Source organism: Meles meles, chromosome 7 (genome assembly GCF_922984935.1).
Source record: "Meles meles chromosome 7, mMelMel3.1 paternal haplotype, whole genome shotgun sequence".
NCBI lineage: Eukaryota > Metazoa > Chordata > Mammalia > Carnivora > Mustelidae > Meles > Meles meles.
This window is the reverse complement of record NC_060072.1, coordinates 397,801-419,632: the sequence shown is the minus strand read 5'-3', so window position 1 is coordinate 419,632 and position 21,832 is coordinate 397,801. Positions and strand designations below refer to the sequence as shown.

Genomic DNA, 21,832 nt, shown 5'->3' with positions numbered 1-21,832 from the left:
TGGTGGCTTTGAGGAGGCCCCCTCACAGCCCCTTCCCTGCAGCACCTCTAGGAACTGTAGGAAGTGGCTGCCCAGTGCTCGCACACTCAAGCACAAGCTGGTGACATCTGGAGCCCAGCTCTCACATCTGGAGTCACCGTCATGGGGGGTCCAGGTCAACTCCCCAAGCCTCTCACCCACCTTGCACCCGTAGTGCTCAGGGGGCCTGGGACCGGCCCTGGCCCTAGCAGGCACGTGAGCACGTAAGCCAGCCGCAAGGAAGGTGCTGGCGTCTCTGCAGACCCCCTTCAAGACCACACCCTGGGTGAGGAGGTCACCCCTTCACACCAGCCAGCCGGGGCAGGCTGCCCAGAGCGGCGGCTTGGGCCAACGTGGGGCCGCCCACGCTCCAGCCACAGCCCGTTTCTTCTGCAGACACAGACCTCTGCTCGTGCCAGCCTCTATCCGGTTCTGCTTCATTAACAGCCCTGTCCTTGGACCCCGCATCAGACTGGGCTCTGCCCTGTCCTTGGACCCCGCATCAGACTGGGCTCAGCAGTCTGCAGAGCCGTGACAGTGACAGGCTGTCCTAGGCCATTATCAGGGCCGCACGAGTTGACATCATTGCTAAGAGCCGCGGCCACCGTCATGGACGGCACTGCCCACCGCAGCACACCACGAGCAGAGCGCTCAAAGAGCAGCCGCCCGCGGCCGCTCGCCAAAACAGCACCTGCGGGGGCCGGCGCTCAGCGAGACGGCCGAGCCCCGTCAGGGACCATCCTCACCTCTCAGATGAGGGGCCTGCGCCAAGGCTGCGGGTCGAGAGACTTACCTGCACGCTCACCACGCTGGGTCCACACCTCACGCCCACCCCCCCCGCCGCCTGACGATGCCGTCACCCTGTGCTAAGCCACTGGGTACCGCTGGGCCCAGCCCTGCACAGTCACACAGGGGACGTCAGCACCTGAGGGCCCTTTGGCTCCAGCCGAGCCCACGGCACCCAGGCTGCAGCAGCTAGAGGGCTGCGGAGGGCGTCCAGTAAGACTAGAGTCCCGAGGCCCTCGGGCTGCTCGTGGGGGTGGGTGGACACATGGGAGGGAGACAGCTTGAGTGCCTACCAGACAAGCAGCATCGCTGGGCTGAGCACACAGAAGCTGCCCACCTAGGTGCTCCACGAGTGGGACCCATGACAATGCCCTGGACGCTCTTGGCAGCCTCCCGACCTACAGGGCAGAGCTCCGCCCCCACAAGGAGGCCTTGGCCCCTCCCCAGCCAGTGACCGTAACAGCCAAGTGTCTCAGTCCCCATGTAAGACGGCTGGTTGGCTGTGAGAAGAGGAGTCTGCCGACAGCTGCCCCCTTCTGTCCTGGGTTGGGCAGCCTGGTGGGGTGAAGGACACGTCAAGCACAAGGCCTGCCTTGTGGGCCCCAGAGCTTGGGCAGGTGGGCACCGCAGGGAGCGGGTGGCCCCGGGCCAGGGCGGTGAGGGCTCCCAGCCAGCCCCGCCTCCCAGGCCTGGAGCCCTGCAGAGGGCAGGTGGGACACAGGGGGAGGTAAGGCTCTGGCCTATACGGGATCCGCAGTAGTCAGGGGCCAGGCTGTGGTTCCAAATGCCACCTTTACTGCTGAAACAATGGGGAGCTGATGGGCGGGCCAAGGCGAGAGAGCGGCAGCAGGGGGCTCGGGCTGGGGAGCTCACTCCTGGCCGGACCCAGGCCCCTGGAGCTTGCCCCTTGGCCCTGTCCTAGGGAGGGCACAGGACCGCCTGCAGGTCCTTGGGCAGAGAGCCGATGACCGTCTCGATGCACAGCTGCGCCCGCTGGAGCGTTGCCTCCTTCACCGGGAGCTGGTGGCCCTGTGCCTGCACCTGCGGGGCAGCGGCGGTCAGGGGCGGGCGACCTCCACATCTGCCTGGGGTGGCTGGACAGGGCCCGGAGGCATCTCACCAGCTTCTCCCGAAGTTTCAGGACCAGGTCCACGATCTCCACCTCAGACTTGTCTTTCATCCAAGTCTCGATGTTCTGCTGGGGACAAGATGGAGCCAATCATCCCCCGGGCCCTCCCTCTGGCCCTGGGCCTGTACCCCCTTCTCCCCCCGGAGCCCCAGCTGCCCCTCACCGCCTCACAGATGGCCTCAAGGTGCAGGGCCTCCAGCTTCTGGGCCATCTCCTTGTGCCGCTGCCGGTACCAGCCGTCAAAGTGGGGGGACTTGAAAAACCGCCTATGGGTGGTAAGAGGCAGCCGCTGTGGGCTGACCCCGTGACCCCGCACCAGGCCCCGCAGGAGCCTCAGGACCCCGTCCGCCGTCCACCCACCTGTAGAGGCCCAGCCAGTCGCCCTTGAGGATGCAGGTGAGCTGCGGCCCTGCGTGCTCCAGGCTGCGCAGGAAGTCATCCTGGCGGAAGGGGCGGATCTGGGGAGGAGTCTGAGACGGGAGCCCAGACAGCCCGGGTTGGTGGGGGGGGGACACAGCGTCACCAGCTCTGCCCTCCGCCGGCCAGGACCCTTCCCGGCCTCACTGTGCAGCCACGTGAGGACCCACAGCCGCCGCCCGTCCCAGGACAGAGCTCCTTGGGCGAGGCCCCCGTGTTTCTGTCCGGTGAGGGATGTCTAGCCCACGCGGGGACAGCCTAGAGCCCTGGCCATGCCTGCACACCCAATGGCCTCCTCCCCACCTCCCTTCTCGAATTAGGAAAGCAGCCCACCCTCCCAGGCCGTCCCCAGACCAGCAGCTGGACCACACCTTCCAGGGCGTGATGTTCTTCCGCAGGGGCATGAGGCTCGCCATGTAGTGCTCCTGGCAGGGGAGGGGAGTGAGCCTGGGCCACGGCCCTCCACCCCCATCCCCTCCTGCCCTGGGCCTCACCAGGGGGATGATAAAGCTCTGCGTGAGCTCCAGGAGGTGCCGTCTCAGCAGAGCCGTCTGTGCGTCCCATGGCTGCTGCTTCTGCAGCCCCTGAAGGCAGGGGAGGCGGGGGCTCAGCTCCAGCACAGCCCTCGATGGAGACAAGCTCTTCCTCCCGGACCCCGCACCCCGAGCCCATACCTTGAGCAGCCGTTTGAGCAGTGCCTTGTCCCGGTGCAGGTGGGCCGAGTACGCAGTGTAAAGGCCTGGTGGGAGGGCAGGGCTGGCCCTGTCCGGAGGGGCCTCCCCCCGCAGCCCCCCCCCCCCCCGTGACTGCGCCTCGACGCCCACCTTCAACCGGGGGAAGCACATAAGTTTCCCCGGGAACCCAGAGCCCACCGCCCAGGTTCTGGAGGTGAGGAGGGGCTCCGGTCCAAGGGCACACACCTGGCTTGGTGTCAAGTGTCTTCAGCCTAGACGGCTTTTTCAGCTTCACCTGCTTAGGAAGGTCCCCTACAGAACACACCCCGGGCTGAACGTCAGTGCCCAGCTCCACCCGCCGCCACTCAGAACCCTCCAGGCCCCGAGCCCCAGCTCCCCGGCTCCCCTGGGCCGAGGCCAGGCCAACCTCACCTGCCACCCTGGGCTCTCCGACGCGGAGGATGTGAGGCCAGCGCTGGAGCGCTTTGATAAAGAAAGGGTTTGTGACTCCCAGGACCACGTTTGGTCTAGAGAGAGGAGAGAGAGAGAGAGAGAGAGAGAGAGAAAGAAAGAGAAGGGGCAGGGGCGCCTGGGTGGCTCAGTGGGTTAAAGCCTCTGCCTTCGGCTCAGGTCACGATCCCAGGGTCCTGGGATCAAGCCCCGCATCGGGCTCTTTGCTCCGCAGGGAGCCTGCTTCCTCCTCTCTGCCTGCCTCTCTCCCTGCCTCTCTGCCTAGTTGTGATTTCTGTCTGTCAAATAAATAAGATATATATTTAAAAAAAAAAAAAAAGAAAGAAAGAGAAGGGGCAGAGGCAGGCCGGGGGAGGGGAGCCCAGGCCGGCGGAGGACGGGGCGTGGGCAGGGCACTTACGGGGCCTGTGTGCGCGTGGTGAACTCCTTGAACTCGCTGTCGTGGACGGTGAAGTAGGGGCGGTAGTCGCAGCAGAACTTGAGGGGCTGCAGGCAGCTTGGGGCGGGGTGCGGCGGGCCCTAAGCACAGCCTGGGCTGCCCTGGGCCCCCGACGCCCTGCCCCCACCGCCCGGCCTACCTGATTAAGGCCAGCACCATCTCTGAGGACGTGGCAGGCGAGGGTGCCAGCACCAACAGGGGCTCCCCGAGGAGCATGAGCTCCCACAGAGTCTGCACGTGAGTCAGCACCGGCTGGAAGCACCTAGTGCCGGGCAGGGCGGGCGGCAGAGATCGGCCAGCGGGGCCGGAGCCCCCATCCCCCCTCCCTCCCCACCAGGCACTGCCCTGGAGGGACGGCGGCGAGGACACCCGAAGGTGCTGGGGGGCGTCCAGGGCTGCCCTGCACCCCGGTGGCACACCTGTGTCCCCACGCGGAAGCTGGCAGGCCTGGCCTCCACACCTCGCACAGGGCAGCTTGCTCTCCCAGGCCAGCCCCTCGCAGACTTGCCTGGAGAGACGCAGCCTTGGGAGCAGCGAGTACCTCCCAATGCAGCAACTCCCTTCCCTGCACCTGACTTCTGGAACCTTCCTGCCCACGGCGCTCATTTCCTCTAGGTAGAGGCAGGAGGGCCCCGGGCTCTTCTTCGATCCAACTCTCCCTCACGGAACCAGCCAAGGGCTCGCTTCTGCTAGGCTGTCCTTCTCGTGGCCCTGGCTCTACACAAACCTTCCCCCCGGGTCCCACACGACCTGTGCAGGCGACAGGCGGCGGCCGATGGGGCTCACCTGAACAGATCCAGTTCATGGACGCTGGTGAGGATCACTGGGGCGGGCAGCGAATTCTGAGGGGTGGGGGTGGACGGGGTGAAGCCGAGGGCAAGGCTGGCAACCCACGAGCCCCTCGCGGCACCTGCCACCCCTGGGCGCCGCAACCCGCACCCTGCATACCTCCCCACCCCAGCCCCCAGCACTGGGGAGGGGCATGCAACCCCACAGCAAGATGCTGGCCGCGAGCTCTGCCTGTGCTCTGGCCACCCCCACAGGGCCCCCAGCAAGGGCAGGGAGGCCAGAGCGGGTGGAGGGGCCTCGTGGTTCCGCACCTCGTGGCTACATGGCTTCGCAGGACTGCACTCAGGCTTGTCCACCCTGGACGGGATGTGAACCTGGGGGACGAGAGGGAGTAGCGGCCAGATGGTGTGTCTCTGTGAACTGGGGCCTTCCCTCCGCAGATGGTCTGCCCTCACCTGGAGGACGACGCCCATAACAGGCAGGTTCAGGGTCTGCCCGGGCGCAGGGGCGGGCCACTCGTCAATCTCACTGCACACTGTGGACACAGGGGGCCGCGTCAGGAGCTACGGGGGCTACGGCCAGGATGGAGAGCAGTCTGGCGGCAGCCAACAGCCACTCACCTGCTTCCAGGCAGGGGGCCGACTTGTCGAAGTACTCAGGGGCGATCAGGCTCAGGAGCGCCTGGAACAGCCGGACAAAGGGCAGGCGGGACACCAGCACCAGAGACTGCAGAGTCCACAGGGCCGGTGAGATGGAATCCCAGCCCCGCAGGAGTCAGCAGGGACCCCCGAGGCCTGGCTCATCCAGAGTCTGCCCCAGGAAATGGATCCCACAAACCCCACAGGACAGCTGTCCCCAGGAATGGGCCAACTTGGACCCTGGAGTTATTAGAAGAAAATCCAAAGTCTGTCTCAGACAGGGAAGGGAAAGCTCGGATGACAGCTGGGCCCTGGGCCTTCAAGGAGAAACGCACAAAGCCAAGATTTCTGGGACTGCCTCCCCGAAGTCAAGCAGTTTTGCTTATGGAGCCTGAGTTCCAGACGAAGTTGTCCTAACCCTGCACGTGTGGGAAAAGCCCCTCCTCTCTGCGGCAGGAGCAGGGACATCCTGAGCTCAGAGACAGGCGGCCCCGGTGCTGTGCTGGGCAAGGCAGGGCGGCAGGGCCTGGTCCCCAAAGGCTGCCAGGAGGGCTGGGTGCGGTGGAACCTGTCCCCCAACCCCTCGCCTGCTGCCCAGGCGGGGCGCCTACATGGCCCAGGGCAGTGAGTTCTGCCCAGTGCCAAGTGGCTGGGGGCCGCAGGAGGAGTGGCCACTTCTGGAGGCTCAGGCCCCCAGCCTGCTGGCCGCCAGCCCTGCCTCACAGCAGCCCAGGGCAGCCAGGTGGCTCACCTTTTGGAAGTAGCCCCTCTTCACGGAGCCGTCCTTCACCTGCCTGAAGTAGACGTAACCAAAGTAGTGCGCCGGCTCCCTCTGGAAGGGACAGCAGCAGTCAGGCGGAGCCCACGGCCCGCGTTCCCTCCTGCCTGCCCAGACCGCCCCCTGCCACCAAGGCCGCTACAGCTCTCTCCAGCCACCGGGGTCAGGCCCTGGGGTCCTTGGCAACCCCTCGACACAGAACGTCTCGGTAGGCACAGTGGTCACAGGGGCCTGGGAGCGGCCAGGGGTGAAGACCCGGCCCACCCCCGTGCGGGCAGGCTGGGGTTCCAGTCCCACAGGCGGGTGGCAGCTGGAAACCCTGCTGGCCGCTCCCGCCAGCCCGGCCCTGGCCTCTGGGGAGAGGCAGCCCACACTCACCTGCAGCGACACAGGGGCCCCGCGGTTATAGTGCCGGTCCTCGGCGAGCCACGGGCTCCTCTGTCCGCTGCACTGCCGGATGCGGAAGCTGAACTGAGTGTCTCCGAGGCAGCCTGGAAAGGAGGCGGCCCCCACCAGCCCGTGTCAGTGCTGGGGCTTCTCTTGCCTGCGTGCCGGGGAGGGGACCCAAGACCGGGCCGTAAGCACCCCAGACAATCGAGGCCTTCGAGGAAGGCTGTGTCCTGATTCCTGCCCCTGTGAGTTGCAGAAGAAACACGGCACCTGCTGGTACAATCAGCCAGCACGGGGGGCACTGGGAGACCTTGGTGGGGCCCCGTCTGCTGCCTCGGACCGAGAAACAGGGCTGCGTGGACACCTGAGCCCTGGAGAAGTGCAAAGGCCAGGACCCAGTTCCTGGTGGCCACTGTGGTGAGACGAAGGGGACCAGACCCCACTGATCACTCTGCCCAGAGACACTTCTTTCTTTGGAAATCAAGGGCAGGGGCGCCAGGGTGGCTCAGTGGGTTGAGCCTCTGCCTTCGGCTCAGGTCATGATGTCAGAGTCCTGGGATCAAGCCCCACATCGGGCTCTCTGCTCAGCGGGGATCCTGTTTCCCTCTCTCTCTCTGCCTGTCTCTCTGTGTACTTGTGATCTGTCTGTCAAATAAATAAATAAATCTTTAAAAAAAAATAGAGGGGCACGTGGGTAGCTCAGTGGGTTAGGCCTTTGCCTTCAGCTCAGGTCATGATCTCAGGGTCCTGGGATCGAGCCCAGCATCAGGCTCTCTGCTCAGCGGGGAGCCTGCTTCCTCCTCTCTCTCTGCCTGTCTCTCTGCCTGCTTGTGATCTCTGTCTGTCAAATAAATAAAACCTAAAAAAAAAAAAAAACTTTAAAAGAAAGAAAGGAGGAAAATCAGGGACACCTGCCCCGACGTGCAGCTCTGGGTGTCTCCGTGGGGTGGGGAGTGGGGCTGGCAGTGGTCATGCCCAGGCCTGGGCCACAGGGACTCCCAGACAGCCTCATCTCCCACCTTTGTCCTGTGACCCCCTCCCCAGTCCCAGCCGCAGAGCCAGCGTCCCAGCTGGGGTTGCCCACCTGAGTGGGAGTCAGGGAAGGACAGGTAGCAGATGCTGCTTTTCTGAAACACAGGAAACCGGGTGAGGGCCGGCTCGAGTCAGGGCCACGGCTGCTCCCAGGAGGGCCAGGACCCACCTCCTTGTCCGTGAGCCGGAAGTCACTGGGGTACACCAGCTGCGGGGACACAGAGCACTTGGTCCCGTCAGCTGGGCAGCGGGTGCGATGCTTGTCTTGCCGGAGCACGGTCTCACCCCTCCTCCCCCTCTGGGCCGGGAGCGTGAGAGCGCTCCGGCCTTCCCTTTCCTCCGCTACCACACCTGGGCCGGCCACCCAACTCCCGTCTCACAGCTCTCAAGCGACTGCAGTTGGACCTCTCTGCCCCCACTATCCCCAGGGTTTGTCCCCACGGCTTCGGAAGGTGGTTGCGAGAGCTCCCCACCCTTGGGCTGCTCTGACCACAGGGCTCTGCCTGCTGGCCTCTGCCTCCCCTCCCCTCCCCCCCTTCCCCCTCCACTCAGCCAGAGGGTCTTGGACTGCACCATTGCCCCAGGCTTGCTCCTAGATGGGGCCTGGCCGGCTTCTCCTGGTCTTGACTCTGATGTCACTGAGACCGTGGCATCCCTGCCTGTTGACAGCAGCTTGAGGGCCCTCACCCCGGCCTTGCTAGTCAGGGATCCAGGAGCTTCCGGCCCCTACCCCACCAGGGGAAAGAGCCAAGGAGAGTGCCCTGGGCTCCTAGGGGCCAGCAGCAGGCCTAGTGACCCAGGAGCCGGCCATACCCTAGAGGAGTGGCGGGCAAGGCTTGGCTCCCCGGCTCGGCAGCTCCGTGCACCGGCCCATGGCCTGGACACCAAAGGCGCAGGCCCCACAGCCCTCACCCCAGCCTCCAAGCGCTCTTCCGCACCGCGGGGCGCCTCGGGCGTTGCTGCTGCCCTGGCCTATGCTCTCTGGAGGGGACGGTGCTAGGGGTCTACGGGGGGTCAGGAGCCACAGGCTTGCGGGCACGCAGCCCCTACTTGCCCTGTCCCCCAAATTTCAACACCGAGGAGGAGCTGGGTTTTAGCTGAAATGAGGTTTCTCTGGGGATGTTGCCTGCACCCCAGACAGAGTGCGGTGCCACGTCCCGGGGTTCACACTGTTCGAATGATGAAGCTTCTTGTCCTTTTCCGCTTGGGCTGGCCGCTGTGCTCTTCCGTGTCCTCTGCTGCACACCAGTGTCCCGAGGACAGGGACTCCGGGGCTGGCAGCGAGCACCCTCACCACATATGGCGTGCGTCTGCGAACACATCTCTGAGGTAGAGCAGAGCAGGAAGGTCGTGTAGAAACCTCAAGTGTCCGTCCAGGAGGCACAAGAAAGGCCAAGAGAAGCCACAGGAGCCGAAAGGGAATTTGTCTACGGGACTGGCCCCACAGAGGCACTTTGGGAGCTCCGAGAGGAGCAGGGTCACAGCACCACTCGGCCAAGCTCTCGGGCGCCCGCGTCACAGACGGCCGAGGGAAGGCAGGTGCCTGGCAGCTGGGGCGAGGGGCCTCCCGCTGAGGTCAAGGGTCTGAATCTGGCCTGACAGCCATGGGACTGTTGCAGCATCGAAGCAGGCCACGTTGGCCTCTGCATCCATGGCCAGGGAACCCACGTTTATGGCCTGGTGCAGCCTCTCCCGGGAGCAGAGACCAGAGGAAAGGCCAAGTTGAGCCACGCCTCAAGGAGGAAAGGAAAGGAGCCGACCCGCAGTGAGGCAGAAAGCAAGGAGTCGTGCTGCCTGAGGTCCCCATCCTCGGGGGCCCGCGAGAGCCCTGTTTCTGCTGAGCCGGCCAGCGTGGCTGCTGCTCCTGGAACCCAGTCACCCGAGGAGGACCGACGTGGCCACGAGCGCGTCAGTGCGGCCCGAGTGCTGAGGCATGCGGCCAGGTCGAGCTGCCTCCTCTGCGCCCGTCCTCCCGCCGCATGCCTGCAGAGGCTGTACCACAGGCTCACGGGGAACAGGGCAGAAACCCGCGTAGGGGCCCAGCTGTCTCCTACCGGACCAGGGTTTAAAGGGTTGTAAAAGTATGGGCGTTAAGCATCCAACTCCTGGCCTCAGCTCAGGTCATGACCGCAGGGTCCTGAGTTCAATCCCAGCAATGGCAGGCTCTGTCCTCCGCAGGGGATCTGCCCAAGAGTGCCTGCCTCTCCGTCTGCCCTTCCCCAGCCACGTGCAGGAGCTCTCTCCTTCTCTCTCTACATATAAAGTCTTCAAAAAATTGTTTACAAAAAAAAAAAAAAAAATTGTTTACAGGGCGCCTGGGTAGCTCAGTGGGTTAAAGCCTCTGCCTTCAGCTCAGGTCATGGTCTCAGGGTCCTGGGATCGAGCCCCGCATCGGGCTCTCTGCTCAGTGGGGAGCCTGCTTCCTCCTCTCTCTCTGCCTCCCTCTCTGCCTGCTTGTGATCTCTCTCTGTCAAATAAATAAATAAAATCTTTAAAAAAAAAATCTTAAAAAAAATTGTTTATAAAGTTTTGTGAAAGTGTCAAATGATACCAAATTTTGTTTTAGAAAATACGGCTTTTTTGGGGCGCCTGGGTGGCTCAATGGGTTAAAGCCTCTGCCTTCGACTCAGGTCATGATCTCAGGGTCCTGGGATCGAGTCCTGCATCAGGCTCTCTGCTCAGCGGGGAGCCTGCTTCCTCCTCTCTCTCTGCCTGCTTGTGATCTGTCAAATGAATAAATAAAATCCTTAAAAAAAAAAAAGAAAATACGGCTTTTTTCATGAAAATATTTATACTCACACAGTACTTACTGTCTTTTTTGTTGTTGTTGTTTACAATAGCTTAACTAGGATTTTTACATTTTCTCAGTTTTAACTGCCAACAGTAAACGTTAATAGGAATGACCCATACAAAAAGCTTTTGGGGTCGTCAATAATTTTTAATACTCTAGAGGGTCCTGAGACCGCAGTGTAGGAGCTATGTCCTGGGAGGACACGAACACACCGTGGAGAGGGCCTTTCTGGGCGCCCCAGCCAGAGTTCACTCCACGGGCTTCCCAGAAGTGCTGGGACACGGAGAGCCGAGGCGGCAGAGCCAGGCTGTCCTCTGCTGAGCCACAGGTTCTCGTGCCCCTGCTCCCCCCAAGGCCTTGCCTGCCCTCCTCTGTCTCACCTGTAGGCGTCAGCGTACCTATCTGCCTGGATCCTCCCCGCCCGCATGGCCTGCGTGTGCTCGGGGTGCCGAACTGCTGTGTCTCCAGCCTAGAATGTGAACTCCCAGAGGGCAGGGCCTGTCCTCTCACCTGACTCTGCGTCCCCATGTCCAGCAGCAGGCTGGGGGGCCTGGCTGGCCGCCGTTGCTCAACACTTGGTCTGTTGGATGAATGAAGGGACCGCTCCTTGCCTGTCTGTGCAGGCTCTTCCGAGGGAGGCGTTACCTGAAGCAGCCCCTCCTCCCCTGTCCGGCTGCCTCCTTCCCACCCTCCTAAGACTGGCCAAGGCCTACCGCTTGCTCTGAGCCACATCTGTCCACAGAGCGTCTGTGGGCCACGAGCTACTGGAAGGCAGCCCAGCACCTCGTACAATGCCGGGGTGTCTGCGGGGCTCAGGCAGTCCAAGCTGTGAATCAGTGAGCACGGGATAGGTGCTCCTTACATCCTGGAAGGTTCGCCTGAAATGACCCCCGATGAAGAGGCAAACCTGATGAGGACTGTGTGGCCACACTGTCCGATGGGTCTGCGGCCCGATTCCCACGCAGACTTGGTGATATAGAGGGGCCCTGGGTCCCCAACGCCGCCTGCCAGAGCCGGGTGGCCTCGCCAAGGGCTCGGAAGCCCAAGCACACAGAGCCTGGAACAGCGCTCCCCTCGAATGAGCTTTCTGGAAGAATCTGCGTGGGAATGCCTCAAGGAAGCGGAAGACTCTCTCAGCTTCTCTTCTCACTTTGTGACGAGCGAGTTGGGCCCCGGCGAGAAAGTGGGCTCCGCGCCCCGGGGGCAGACCACCTCTGCTCTGTGTGCTCCGGTCTGTCACGTGGGGCCGCACACGCGTGCCCGCCCGCTGGGGACGGCTGGGCTGCAGTGGCCTGTCCACAGAGAGCCGGCCACCGTGCAGGGGTGCAAACGTCCTCGACAGAGGTCAGCCCTTTCTGTCTGGAAGCCTCGCGTGTCCCGCAGCCTCTCCGGTTCCGCAAAGCCCAAGAGCGCACCCTTCCCTCTGGCGCTGCCCTGGCCTCCCCAGGCCGGCGGTTCAGCCTCGTCCCAGGCCTGGGCGGCCACGGGGGTGCAAGCTCTGCGCTGCGAGGAGGTCCTGCTGCAGCACGGGAAGCCTCTGCGCAGCTCCGCGGTGCGCCCGGCTCGGAGCGAGGCCCGCGGGAGGACGCACGGAGGGAGAGGCCGGCCAGGGTGCGGACTCCCCGGCGGCGAGGGGGGCAGCAGGTGAACAGACGGGGACAAGGACTAGGGGTCTGGGGCCGATTCTGCGTGACGAGGAGGTGCGGGAGCACTTGAAGCAGGAGAGCCACAAAGGCTGGACCTCGCCGGCCAGTGAGGAGTGACCGCAGCAGAGCTAACGGCCGCAAACGCTGCCTGCCCCGGGGATCCGGCGGCGAAGGTGCGGCAGCCCGGGGGGGCGGGGCACGAGGCGGACGTCCCGGGAACCACCAAGGGCAGGGCCCCCGCCCCCCGCATCCCGCATCCCGCCTCCCGCATCCCGGTGGGGAGCCCCGCGCAGGGCTGCGAGGCGGCGGCGCGGGGGGCGCGGCCCGATCCTCGCGCGCAGACAGCTCGGGGCTGCCGGCCCGGCCCGCCCCGCCCCGCCCCGCTCACCTCCAGCGCCTGGCCCAGCTCCAGGTCGAAGGTGACCACGCACACGCACTCCAGCCAGGCCGAGAACCGCGCCCAGGGCGCCGCCGCCGCCCGCGCTCCGGGAGACGCCGCACCCAGGCTGCAGCGAGCCCGGCGGGGCCCGGCGCGGGACAGCGCGTCCATGGCTGCGGGGACTGCGCCCGCCGCGCGTGGCCGGGGGAACGGTTCCAGGGCGTTGCCGGGGGAACAGCCCGGAGGCGGCGGCCTCGGCACCGGAAGGGACCTCGCCGTGGAGCCGTCGAGCGGCCGCCGCGGACCAGAGGGGAACCCGCTCCGGCCTGCGCGCCCCCTGGCGGCCGGAGGAGCGCCGTGCGGGGGGTGGGGGCGGCGCCCGGCCCACCAGCGAGAAGGGCCGGCTCGGGCCAGAGCGGCCAGAGCCAGGAGGCGGAACTTCCGGGAAGGGCGGTGGCGGCGCCGTGGGGGGCGCTGGGAAGTCGGGGCTTCCGGGGGCGCCGCTGGGAGGAGCCGGGGCCGCCGAGACGGTGGCGGGCGCGTGCGCGGCGGCTTTCCCGACCTGCGAGCGCGGGCGCCGACCCCTGCCGGCCGCGGGACGCGCACTCCGGCCCCGCTGGGACACTGCCTCGCGACTCCGGGCCTCGCACGCCCAGGCCTGTCGCCCGGAGCCCTGTCCTTGGAGCCGCCCGTGCCGGGATGGGGACCCGCGCCCTCTCCGGCCTCGCGTCCCCCCGCAGCGCGCTGTGCGCCCCGGAAGGCGGTCGGAGCCCCCGCAGCCCCCGGCCCAGGGGCGAGCTGGGGGCCAGGACGAGGCCGACCGGAGACGGCTCGCGGCCCCGCGGCGCGGAACGGCCTGGTGCGGAGTCAGGCCGCGCTCCTTCGCCGCGTACTGCTCCCGCGTGCAGGCCTCCCGGGCCGCGGGCCACGGACGGGCGGTTCATGGGACCGACCGGTCGCTGACGGCCTTGGTCGGCAAGTGAGGTCCGGATCACTGCTCCAGTCGCAGGGCCAAAGCTAGTCCCTTGGACCCAGCCTCAGTGCATGGGGAGTGAAGGACGCGGATGTGTGATAAACCCCGGTATTACCCTGTACAGGGACCCCAAGTCACCGAGCTTGAGACGCCCTCGTTGCCGTCAGGACGGAGAAAGTGCAGTTACACAGCGACGTGCAATCCCGTTTTTCAGGCGTTCTGTCTGGAAATGTTCAAATGTGCCGCGAAGATGAATTCACTGCCGCACGACCGTCCGTGTACCCACTGCCTGCAGTCGACACCAGGAATCGATGCTTTGTTTTATCAGTGTCATCTGTTTACATCTGTCCTTTCCCTGTCCCCATCAATCCGTCTTTTTAGATTAATTTCAAAGACGGTTGTAAACACCAATGCTCTCGCCCCTAAATACTGCAGTATGTACATTATTAACTAAGACTTCAAAAGAAAAAAAAAGATCTTAAGATAGAGCGAGAGTGAGAGAGCATGAGCATGGGGGAGGAGAGGGAGAAGGGGAAGCAGGCTCTCCACGGAGCAGGGAGCCCAATGCGGGACTCCGTCCCAGGACCCCAGGATCATGACCTGAGCCAAAGGCAGACGCTTAACGAGTGAGCCCCCCAGGCGCCCCTAATGTTAGTCTTCTAACCATGGCATGGCCATGACATTTCACTCCGTTTATTTAGGTCTTCTCTAATTTTTCTTAGCAATGTTTTTATTGGTTGGAAATTGGGAGATCACACCCAGGTTTGCTAATTTGCTAGGAGGGCTCAGAGGACTCAGCACATACCATTCTATATTATTACATTATATCATTATTACCATAAAAGGATACAAAATAAAATCAGCAAAGTTTGAGGGACCAGCCTCCAGCCTCCAGGGTCCTCTCTCAGTGAAGTCCGAGAAGAGGCACTTAAATGTCTCAATGAGTTGGGAGAAGGGTGTGAAACATTGCCAACCAGGGAAGTTAGTTAGAGACGCTTATCAGGAGCTCATGTTTCTTTCCAAGGCTGCTGCAACAAATTGATAAAACTAGGTGGCTTAAAACAACCGAGATGTATCCTGTTACAATTTGGGAGGCAGAAGTCAGAAATCCAAGTGTCAGCAGGTTTGGTTCCTTCTGCAGGCTGCGGAAAAGAATTTGTTCCCGGCCTCTCTGTTAACTTCCAATTACTGCCTGCAAATCTTGGTTAGATTGTAGATACAGCATCCTAATCTCTGCCTCTGTTTTTACATCACCTTGTCCTCTGTGTCTTTTCGCTTTTTCTTAGGAGGACACTTGTGGGGGCTCCTGGGTGGCTCAGTGGGCTAAGCCTCTGCCTTCCTGCCCCTGCCCACGAATCAGGCTCCCTGCTCAGCAGAGAGCCTGCTTCCCCCTCCCGCTCTGCCTGCCTCTCTGCCTACTTGTGATTCTCTGTCTCTGTCTGTGAAATAAATAAATAAAATCTTTTTATTTTTTTAAAGATTTTATTTTATTTATTTGACAGTGAGAGAGAGAGATCATAAGTAGGCAGAGAGGCAGGCAGAGAGAGAGGAGGAAGCAGGCTCCCCGCGGAGCAGAGAGCCAGATGTGGGGCTTGATCCCAGGACCCTGAGATCATGACCCGAGCCGAAGGCAGCGGCTTAATCCACTGAGCCACCCAGGCGCCCCAAATAAAATCTTTTTTAAAAAAAGGGACATTTGGGCGCCTGGGTGGCTCAGTGGTTTAAGGCTCTGCCTTTGGCTCGGGTCATGATCTCAGGGTCCTGGGATCGAGTCCCGCATCGGGCTCTCTGCTTGGCGGGGAGCCTGCTTCCTCCTCTCTCTTTCTCTGCCTGCCTCTCTGCCTACTTGTGATCTCTCTCTGTCAAATAAATAAATAAAATCTTAAAAAAAAATAAAAAAATAATAAAAAAATAAAAAAGGGAAATTTGTCTTTGTATTTAGTGCTGCCACCCCCCCCCCCAAACGACAATGATCTTTCTCAGGATCCTTAATTACATCTGCAAAGCCCCCTTGCCCATAGCTCACATTGACAGGTTTGGGGTGAATATATTTTTAAGGGAAGGAGCACCATTCAGCTCACTACAGGGCTGGTCGGATAAGCAGTCTCTGCCTTGTGCTTGCCCAAATTCCAGATACCCAGGAAGAAAACAGGTAGTTGATATAAATCACATTGTTTGTAGAGTTTATACATTATGAGCCACTCTGATCACTTTCTGGAGTGCTGGGAGCCCTTCTGAACTCCAGGTTCCCGAGTGCCTGCCAAGGGTCAAGGCAGTAAGCTGGGTTTTCTGAGAATAAGCGGTTAGCCTGCTGCTTCAGCTCTTTCCTCTGCGCACTTCTTTTGTTAGATTTGTTCCTCAGAACTTTATTCATTTCGATACAATTGTAAATAGATTTTTTCTTTTTTCCCCAAGTATGCGGTATTGTATTACTTCCAGGTACACAGTCCCAGTGACCAACAACCCTGTGTGGTAGTCAGCACCTCTCACAGCAAGTGCACTCCTAGTCCCAATCACCTGCTTCACCCATCTGCTCACCCACACTTCTCCTGTGAATGGAATTTTTTTCCTGAAAATTTTCAGGGACACCTGGGTGCTCAGTCAGTTAAGCGTCCAGCTTTTGGTTTTGGCTCAGGTCATCTCAGAGTCCTGGGATGGAGCCCCACAGCAGGCTCTGCACTCAGTAGGGGAGGCTGCTTCTTCCTTTCCCTCTGTTCCTTCCCCACCCCTGCTCTCTCTCTCTCTCTCTCATAAATAAATTAAAAATATTTTTAAAAGATTTTATTTATTCATTAGAGAAACACAGAGAGAGAGAGAGAGCATGAGCAGCGGGGAAAGGCAGAGGGAGAAGCAGGTTCCCCGCTGAACAGGGAGCCCGATGTGGGCCTCAATCCCAAGACCCTGAGATCATGACCTGAGCTGAAGGCAGATGCTTAACCATCTGAACCATCCAGGCATCCCTAAATAAAAAATCTTAAGAAAAATTTTTTCAGGGATATCTGAGTGACTCAATTGTTTGATCATCTGCCCTCAGCTTGGGTCATGATCTCAGGGTCCTGGGATGGAGCCCTGCATCATGCTCTCTGCTTGGTGGGAGGCTGCTTCCTCCTCTCTCTCTGCCTGCCTCTCTGCCTACTTGTGATCTCTGTCAAATAAATAAATAAAATCTTTTAAAAAAAGCTTTTTCAGATTGCTTGTTGCTATAACATAGAAATATAACTGTTCTTTATATATTGATTTTATATCCTCTGACCTTGTTAAACTACTTATTATTTCTAGTAGGCTTTTTTGTAGGTTCCTTAGGATTTTTATTATTTTTAAAGATATTTATTTATTTATTTGAGGGAGAGTGAGTGAGGGTGTGTGTGGGGGGGGTGCATTCTCACCATCCTGAGATCACGACCTGAGCCAAAATCAAGAGTGGGATACTTAACTAATTCTGCCATCCAGGCGCCCCTTTCCTTATGGTTTTTATTTTTATTTTTTATTTTATTTTATTTTTTAAAAGATTATTTATTTATTTGACAGACAGAGATCGAAAGATCACAAGTAGGCAGAGACGCAGGCAGAGAGAGAGGGGGAAGCAGGCTCCCCGCTGAGCAGAAAGCCCGATGCGAGGCTCGATCAGGACCTGAGCCAAAGGCAGAGGATCAACCCACTGAACCACTCAGGCGCCCCCCTTATGGTTTTTAAATAGATAATCATATCACCTGTGAACAAAGACAGTTTTCCTTCTTCCTTTCTAATATGTGTGCTTTTAATTTTTTTTCTTGCCTTATTGCACTGGCTAGAACCGTTTGCACGATGTGGAATGATTTCAGATATTTCTTCTGTGCCTTTCTGTGCCCTCTTCCCACCGCACGGATGTCACTCCTCTTGCCGGCGTCCCACAGTCTTTGACTATTCTGCGTGGTGTTTTCCAGTCTTTCTCCTTATTTTTCAGTTTTCAGAGACTCTTTTGACATATCCTCGAGCTCAGAGATGCTTTGTTTCGCCACGTCCCGTCCAGGAAGCCCGCAGAATGCAGCCTCCCCCTCCGCCACGGCGGCTTTTCTCTAGTCTTTGTTGCTGCTGTTGTCTCGGGAGTCCCGCTGCTCTGCTTACAGTGCCCATCTGTCCTCGCACGCTGTCTACATCCACTAGAGCCCTTAGCACATGGGCGTGGTGTTTCAGTTCCCGCTCTGACCGCGCCAACATCCCTGGCACGTCTGTTCGAACCTGCTCAGTCTCTGCAAATTGTGTTTCTTTCACTGTGTGTTGTACGTGTGTAGTTTGTTTTGTAATTTTTCTTGATAGTCAGCCATGATGTACTGGGTGGAAGGCACTGCTGAAAATAGGCTTTTCATAATGTGACGATGAGGTGTGGTGAGATGTGGGGAGAGAGGAAGTCTTTTTTTTTTTTTTATTTTGACAGATCGCAAGTAGGCAGAGAGGCAGAAAGAGAGGAAGGGAAGCAGGCTCCCTCTTGAGCAGAGAGCCCAATGTGGGGCTTGATCCCAGGCCCCTGGGATCATGACCTGAGCCGAAGGCAGAGGCTTTTTAACTCATTGAGCCACCCAGGCGCTCCGAGAGGAAGTCTTTACAGGCCTGTGATCAGGCCTCTGTCTTTAGTGGGCCTGTGACTCTGAACTGGGAACTTCACCAGTGCTTGTCCATCCTTTTTCCCCTCTCCTTTTAGCTGGGACCAGTGTCCGGAGGGGGCCAGAGCTGGGGATTTCCCTTCCCTGAGTCAGTGAGGTGCTGGTTGACGAGTTTCCTTTGAGGGCAGGCCTTGGTAAGAAGAACAGAGTGCTGGGGCGCCTGGGGGGCTCAGGGGGTTAAGCCTCTGCCTTCGGGTCAGGTCATGATCGCAGGGTCCTGGGATCGAGCCCCGCATCAGTTTCCCTGCTCAGGAGGGAGCCTGCTCCCCCCACCCCCTGCCACCTGCCTCTCTGCCTACTTGTGATCTCTCTCTCTCTGTCAAATAAATAAATAAAATCTTAAAAAAAAAAAAAAAGTAGAAGAACAGAGTGCTCTGGCCCCTTTCGAAATGACTCTTGGCGGGGTGCCTGGGTGGCTCAGTGGGTTAGGCCGCTGCCTTCGGCTCCGGTCATGATCTCAGGGTCCTGGGATCGAGTCCCGCATCGGGCTCTCTGCTCAGCAGCGAGTCTGCTTCCCTCTCTCTCTCTGCCTGCCTCTCTGTCTACTTGTGATCTCTGTCTGTCAAATAAATAAATAAAATCTTTAAAAAAAGAAAAAGAAATTACTCTTGCCCCCCCCCAGCAGGTGGGAACCTGGCAAAGGTACTGGACCTAAGTCTCACAATATTGTGGGGCCCTTATGACTGGATCTCCCAAATTCATTAACTCTCAGGGCTGTCCACTCTGAGTCTCGGCCATCCATCCATCACAGCCCAGGGGCCTTGTGCTGGCAGGGCTCCCGGGGAGGTTTCTGCTTATGAATTTTTGCTCTGGAAAGCTGTGATGGCTTCTGTTTACCTATCTGTTTCTCGAATCGTTGGTTTGCTGTGTCCTCCCTCCCTTCTCTTACAGATCCAAGAAGAGCTGCTGGTTTTCATTCTGTTCAGCTTTTTCCCGTTAGGATGAGTGGTAACTTCCAAGCTCCTAACATGTACTCTAACGAGGACTGCACTGAAGTAGTTCAAGCAGACAAATTTGCCTCATTTTCAGTTTTAGTGGAAAAGCATTAAATCTTTCACCATTAAGTTTGATGTTAGGTATAGATTTTTCCTAGATATCTTGAGGAACTTGAGGAATTTCCTATTTGTTCCTTGTTGGTTGAGAGGATTTATTGTGATAGGTATTAACTTTAGTGAAATGCCTTTTCTGCAGCCATTGTGGCAATCCTGTGGTTTTTTTTTACCCTCTATTCTGTCAATTGTGTATTGCATTAAATGAGTTTTGCACACTAAACTAACTTTGCATTCCAATGGGATAACCCCAATAATCTTGGAAGCAATACTTTTTACATGCAGCTGAAATTGGTTCTTCATCCATTCCTGCTGATTTACATGACCATCGTGTGTCATTTCCTTTCAGCTTGAAGAAGTGCTTTTGGTATTTCTGGTAAGGCAGATCTGTCAGCAATGAGTTTTGTTTGCCTGGGAATGTATTTTTTTTTTTTTAAGATTTTATGTATTTATTTAACACAGAGAGAGGGAACACAAGTAGGAGGAGCAGGAGAGGGAGAAGCAGACTTTCCACCAAGCAGGAGTCTGATGTGGGGCTCGTCACATGATGTGATGTGATGCAGAACCCTGGGATCATGACCTGAGCCAAAGGCACATGCTTAATGACTAAGCCATTCAGGCACCCCTCTTTTTTATTTTTTTTTTATTTTATTTTATTTTTTAAAGATTTTATTTATTTATTTGACAGAGAGAGAGCTCACAAGTAGGCAGAGAGGCAGGCAGAGAGAGAGAGGAGGAAGCAGGCTCACGTGCGGAGCAGAGAGCCCGATGCGGGGCTTGATCCCAGGACCCTGAGATCATGACCTGAGCTGAAGGCAGTGGCTTAATCCACTGAGCCACCCAGGCGCCCTCTTTTTTATTTTTTAAGATTTTATTTATTGGGGCACCTGGGTGGCTCAGTCATTGAGTGTCTGCCTTCAGGTTGGGTCATGTTCCCAGCTCCTGGGGTTGAGCCCCACGTTGGGCTCCCTGTTCTGCGAGGAGCCTGCTTCTCCCTCTCCCACTCCTCCTGCTTGTGTTCTCTCTCTAGCTTTTTTTTTTTTAAAGATTTTATTTATTTATTTGACAGAGAGAGACCCAGCGAGAGAAAGAGCATAAGCAGGGGAAGTGGGAGAAGGAGAAGCAGGTTTCCTGTCGAACAGGGAATGCAACACAGAGGGCTCGATCCCAGATCTCAGGATCATGACCTGGGCCAAAGGCAGACGCTTAACGACTGAGCACCCAGGCGCCCCTGCCTGGAAATGTCTTAATTTCATCTTCATTTTTGAGGATAGTCTTTCTGGGTATAGAATTCTTTGTTGGTGGGTTTTACTTTTCCTTTGGCACTTTGCATATACCATTTTATTGCCTTGTGGTCTCCATCGTCTCTTAGGAGATTTTGGCTTTTTTTTTTTTTTTTAAGATTTTTATTTATTTATTTGACAGACAGAGATCACAAGTAGGAAGAGAGGCAGGCAGGACCCTGAGATCATGACCTGAGCCGAAGGCAGAGGTTTCTGACTGAGCGCCCCAGGCGCCCTGAGGTTTTGGCTAGTAATCGTATCACCCTTACCCTTTATGTGATGGGTCATTTTACTCCTACTGCTTTCACAGTTTTCTGTCTTTGATGTGCAGGAATGGAATGTGGTGATAGTGTGTAGAGGTGTGACTTGCTCTGTGTTTCTCTCTTGCGGGTCTGTGGGTAGTGGTATTATGATGCCCTGGCTTCTGCCTGGCAGCACTGTGAGGGTCCTTAGGGACCCTAACCCTAACCCTAACCACAGTCCCTCCTGTTCTGATGGTGCTCCAGAAGTAGTGGTTATTTTATTTAAGATTTCATCTTTAATGGGCACCTGGGTGGCTCAGTAAGTTAAGTAACTGTCTTTGGCTCAGGTCATGATCTCAGGGTCCTGCGACCAAGTCCTGTGTTGGGGGAGGGGTCCATGCTCAGCTGGGAGTGTGCTTCTCCCTCTGCCTGCTTCTCTCTCTCTGACAAATGAAATAAGTAAAACCTTTGAAAAAAAGGATTTTATTTTTAAGTAATCTTTGCACCCAGGGTGGGGCTTGAACTCATGACCCTGAGATCAAGACTCCTATAGTCTGCGTACTGAGCCAGCCCAGCACTCCTAGGCAGCACTCATTTTACATCACAGTTTTACTTTTTCCAATGTATTGGTGAATAATTTTGCATTTGGTGTTCTTCGTGGTAGAATTTATTTTAGTTGACCCTTCCGTGTCAGAAATACTGAATTCAGCTTGGCTCCGATTTAGCTGCTTTGCATACACTATAAGGCCCTTTAGGAGAGAAGGCCGGGAGGGAGCCGTACGTGCCGACCACGTCTTGCGACACCAACAGAAACAAGGATCTGGCGGCTGTACGGATTTTCTCTAGCTTGTCCAGTGCTCCCTTGTCTCCACTCATCATTTTCTTCTCTCTCCTTTCCAGTTTTTAAAATATACAGGTGGCCAGAGGTTCATTTTATCACTTCGCGTCAACGCACTGACAGGATCTGACGGGTCGCGAACGCGGCCAGCCACCGATTCGGTGACAGTGTGGCTGCACGTGCCCTCACTTGCGATGCTCACTCTCCTCGTGCAACAGGGACAGACGCATCTTGTCAGGCAAAAACATAGCGTTGCTCTGTTGTTGAGTGGAAGTTCAAATGTGTTAGAAAGGGCAAACGGAAGCCGACGTCCAGCGGGCAGGCTCTCCCTGCCTTCCTGTGCTTCAGCCCCACAGCCACCTGCGCCGGCCTGCTCTGCCACGACAGAGCTGGGTCCGGAAGCGTCTCTCTTCTGGATTTGGCAAGATGT

At 58.2% G+C, this 21,832-nt stretch overlaps 1 protein-coding gene and 1 long non-coding RNA gene across 7 annotated transcripts; one reads left to right on the top strand and one right to left on the bottom strand.

Annotated features, from left to right (window-relative positions):
* Window positions 1–1,577: 1,577 nt before the first annotated feature.
* Window positions 1,578–13,168, bottom strand: DENND6B (DENN domain containing 6B). Of its 6 annotated transcripts, none has more exons than XM_046011434.1 (20): window positions 12,387–13,167; window positions 7,731–7,769; window positions 7,614–7,656; window positions 6,518–6,630; window positions 6,113–6,193; window positions 5,344–5,404; window positions 5,179–5,258; window positions 5,035–5,097; window positions 4,721–4,776; window positions 4,074–4,196; window positions 3,896–3,991; window positions 3,457–3,551; window positions 3,271–3,336; window positions 3,025–3,089; window positions 2,845–2,934; window positions 2,722–2,775; window positions 2,294–2,403; window positions 2,097–2,199; window positions 1,925–2,002; window positions 1,578–1,845 (listed from the first exon to the last, which is right to left on the bottom strand). In XM_046011434.1, the coding sequence occupies exons 1-20, from the start codon at window positions 12,546–12,548 to the stop codon at window positions 1,723–1,725; spliced, it is 1,701 nt and encodes a 566-aa protein (XP_045867390.1). In that variant the 5' UTR covers window positions 12,549–13,167; the 3' UTR covers window positions 1,578–1,722. The 6 variants fall into 6 exon arrangements, with proteins under 6 accessions (XP_045867390.1, XP_045867388.1, XP_045867389.1 ...); XM_046011432.1 differs by having other exon boundaries at window positions 5,344–5,449; window positions 12,387–13,163; XM_046011433.1 differs by having other exon boundaries at window positions 1,925–1,999; window positions 5,344–5,449; window positions 12,387–13,160.
* Window positions 4,540–5,485, top strand: LOC123946168. Its single transcript, XR_006819601.1, has 3 exons — window positions 4,540–4,747; window positions 5,058–5,205; window positions 5,358–5,485. It is a non-coding gene; the product is annotated as an uncharacterized LOC123946168 (long non-coding RNA).
* Window positions 13,169–21,832: the final 8,664 nt, after the last annotated feature.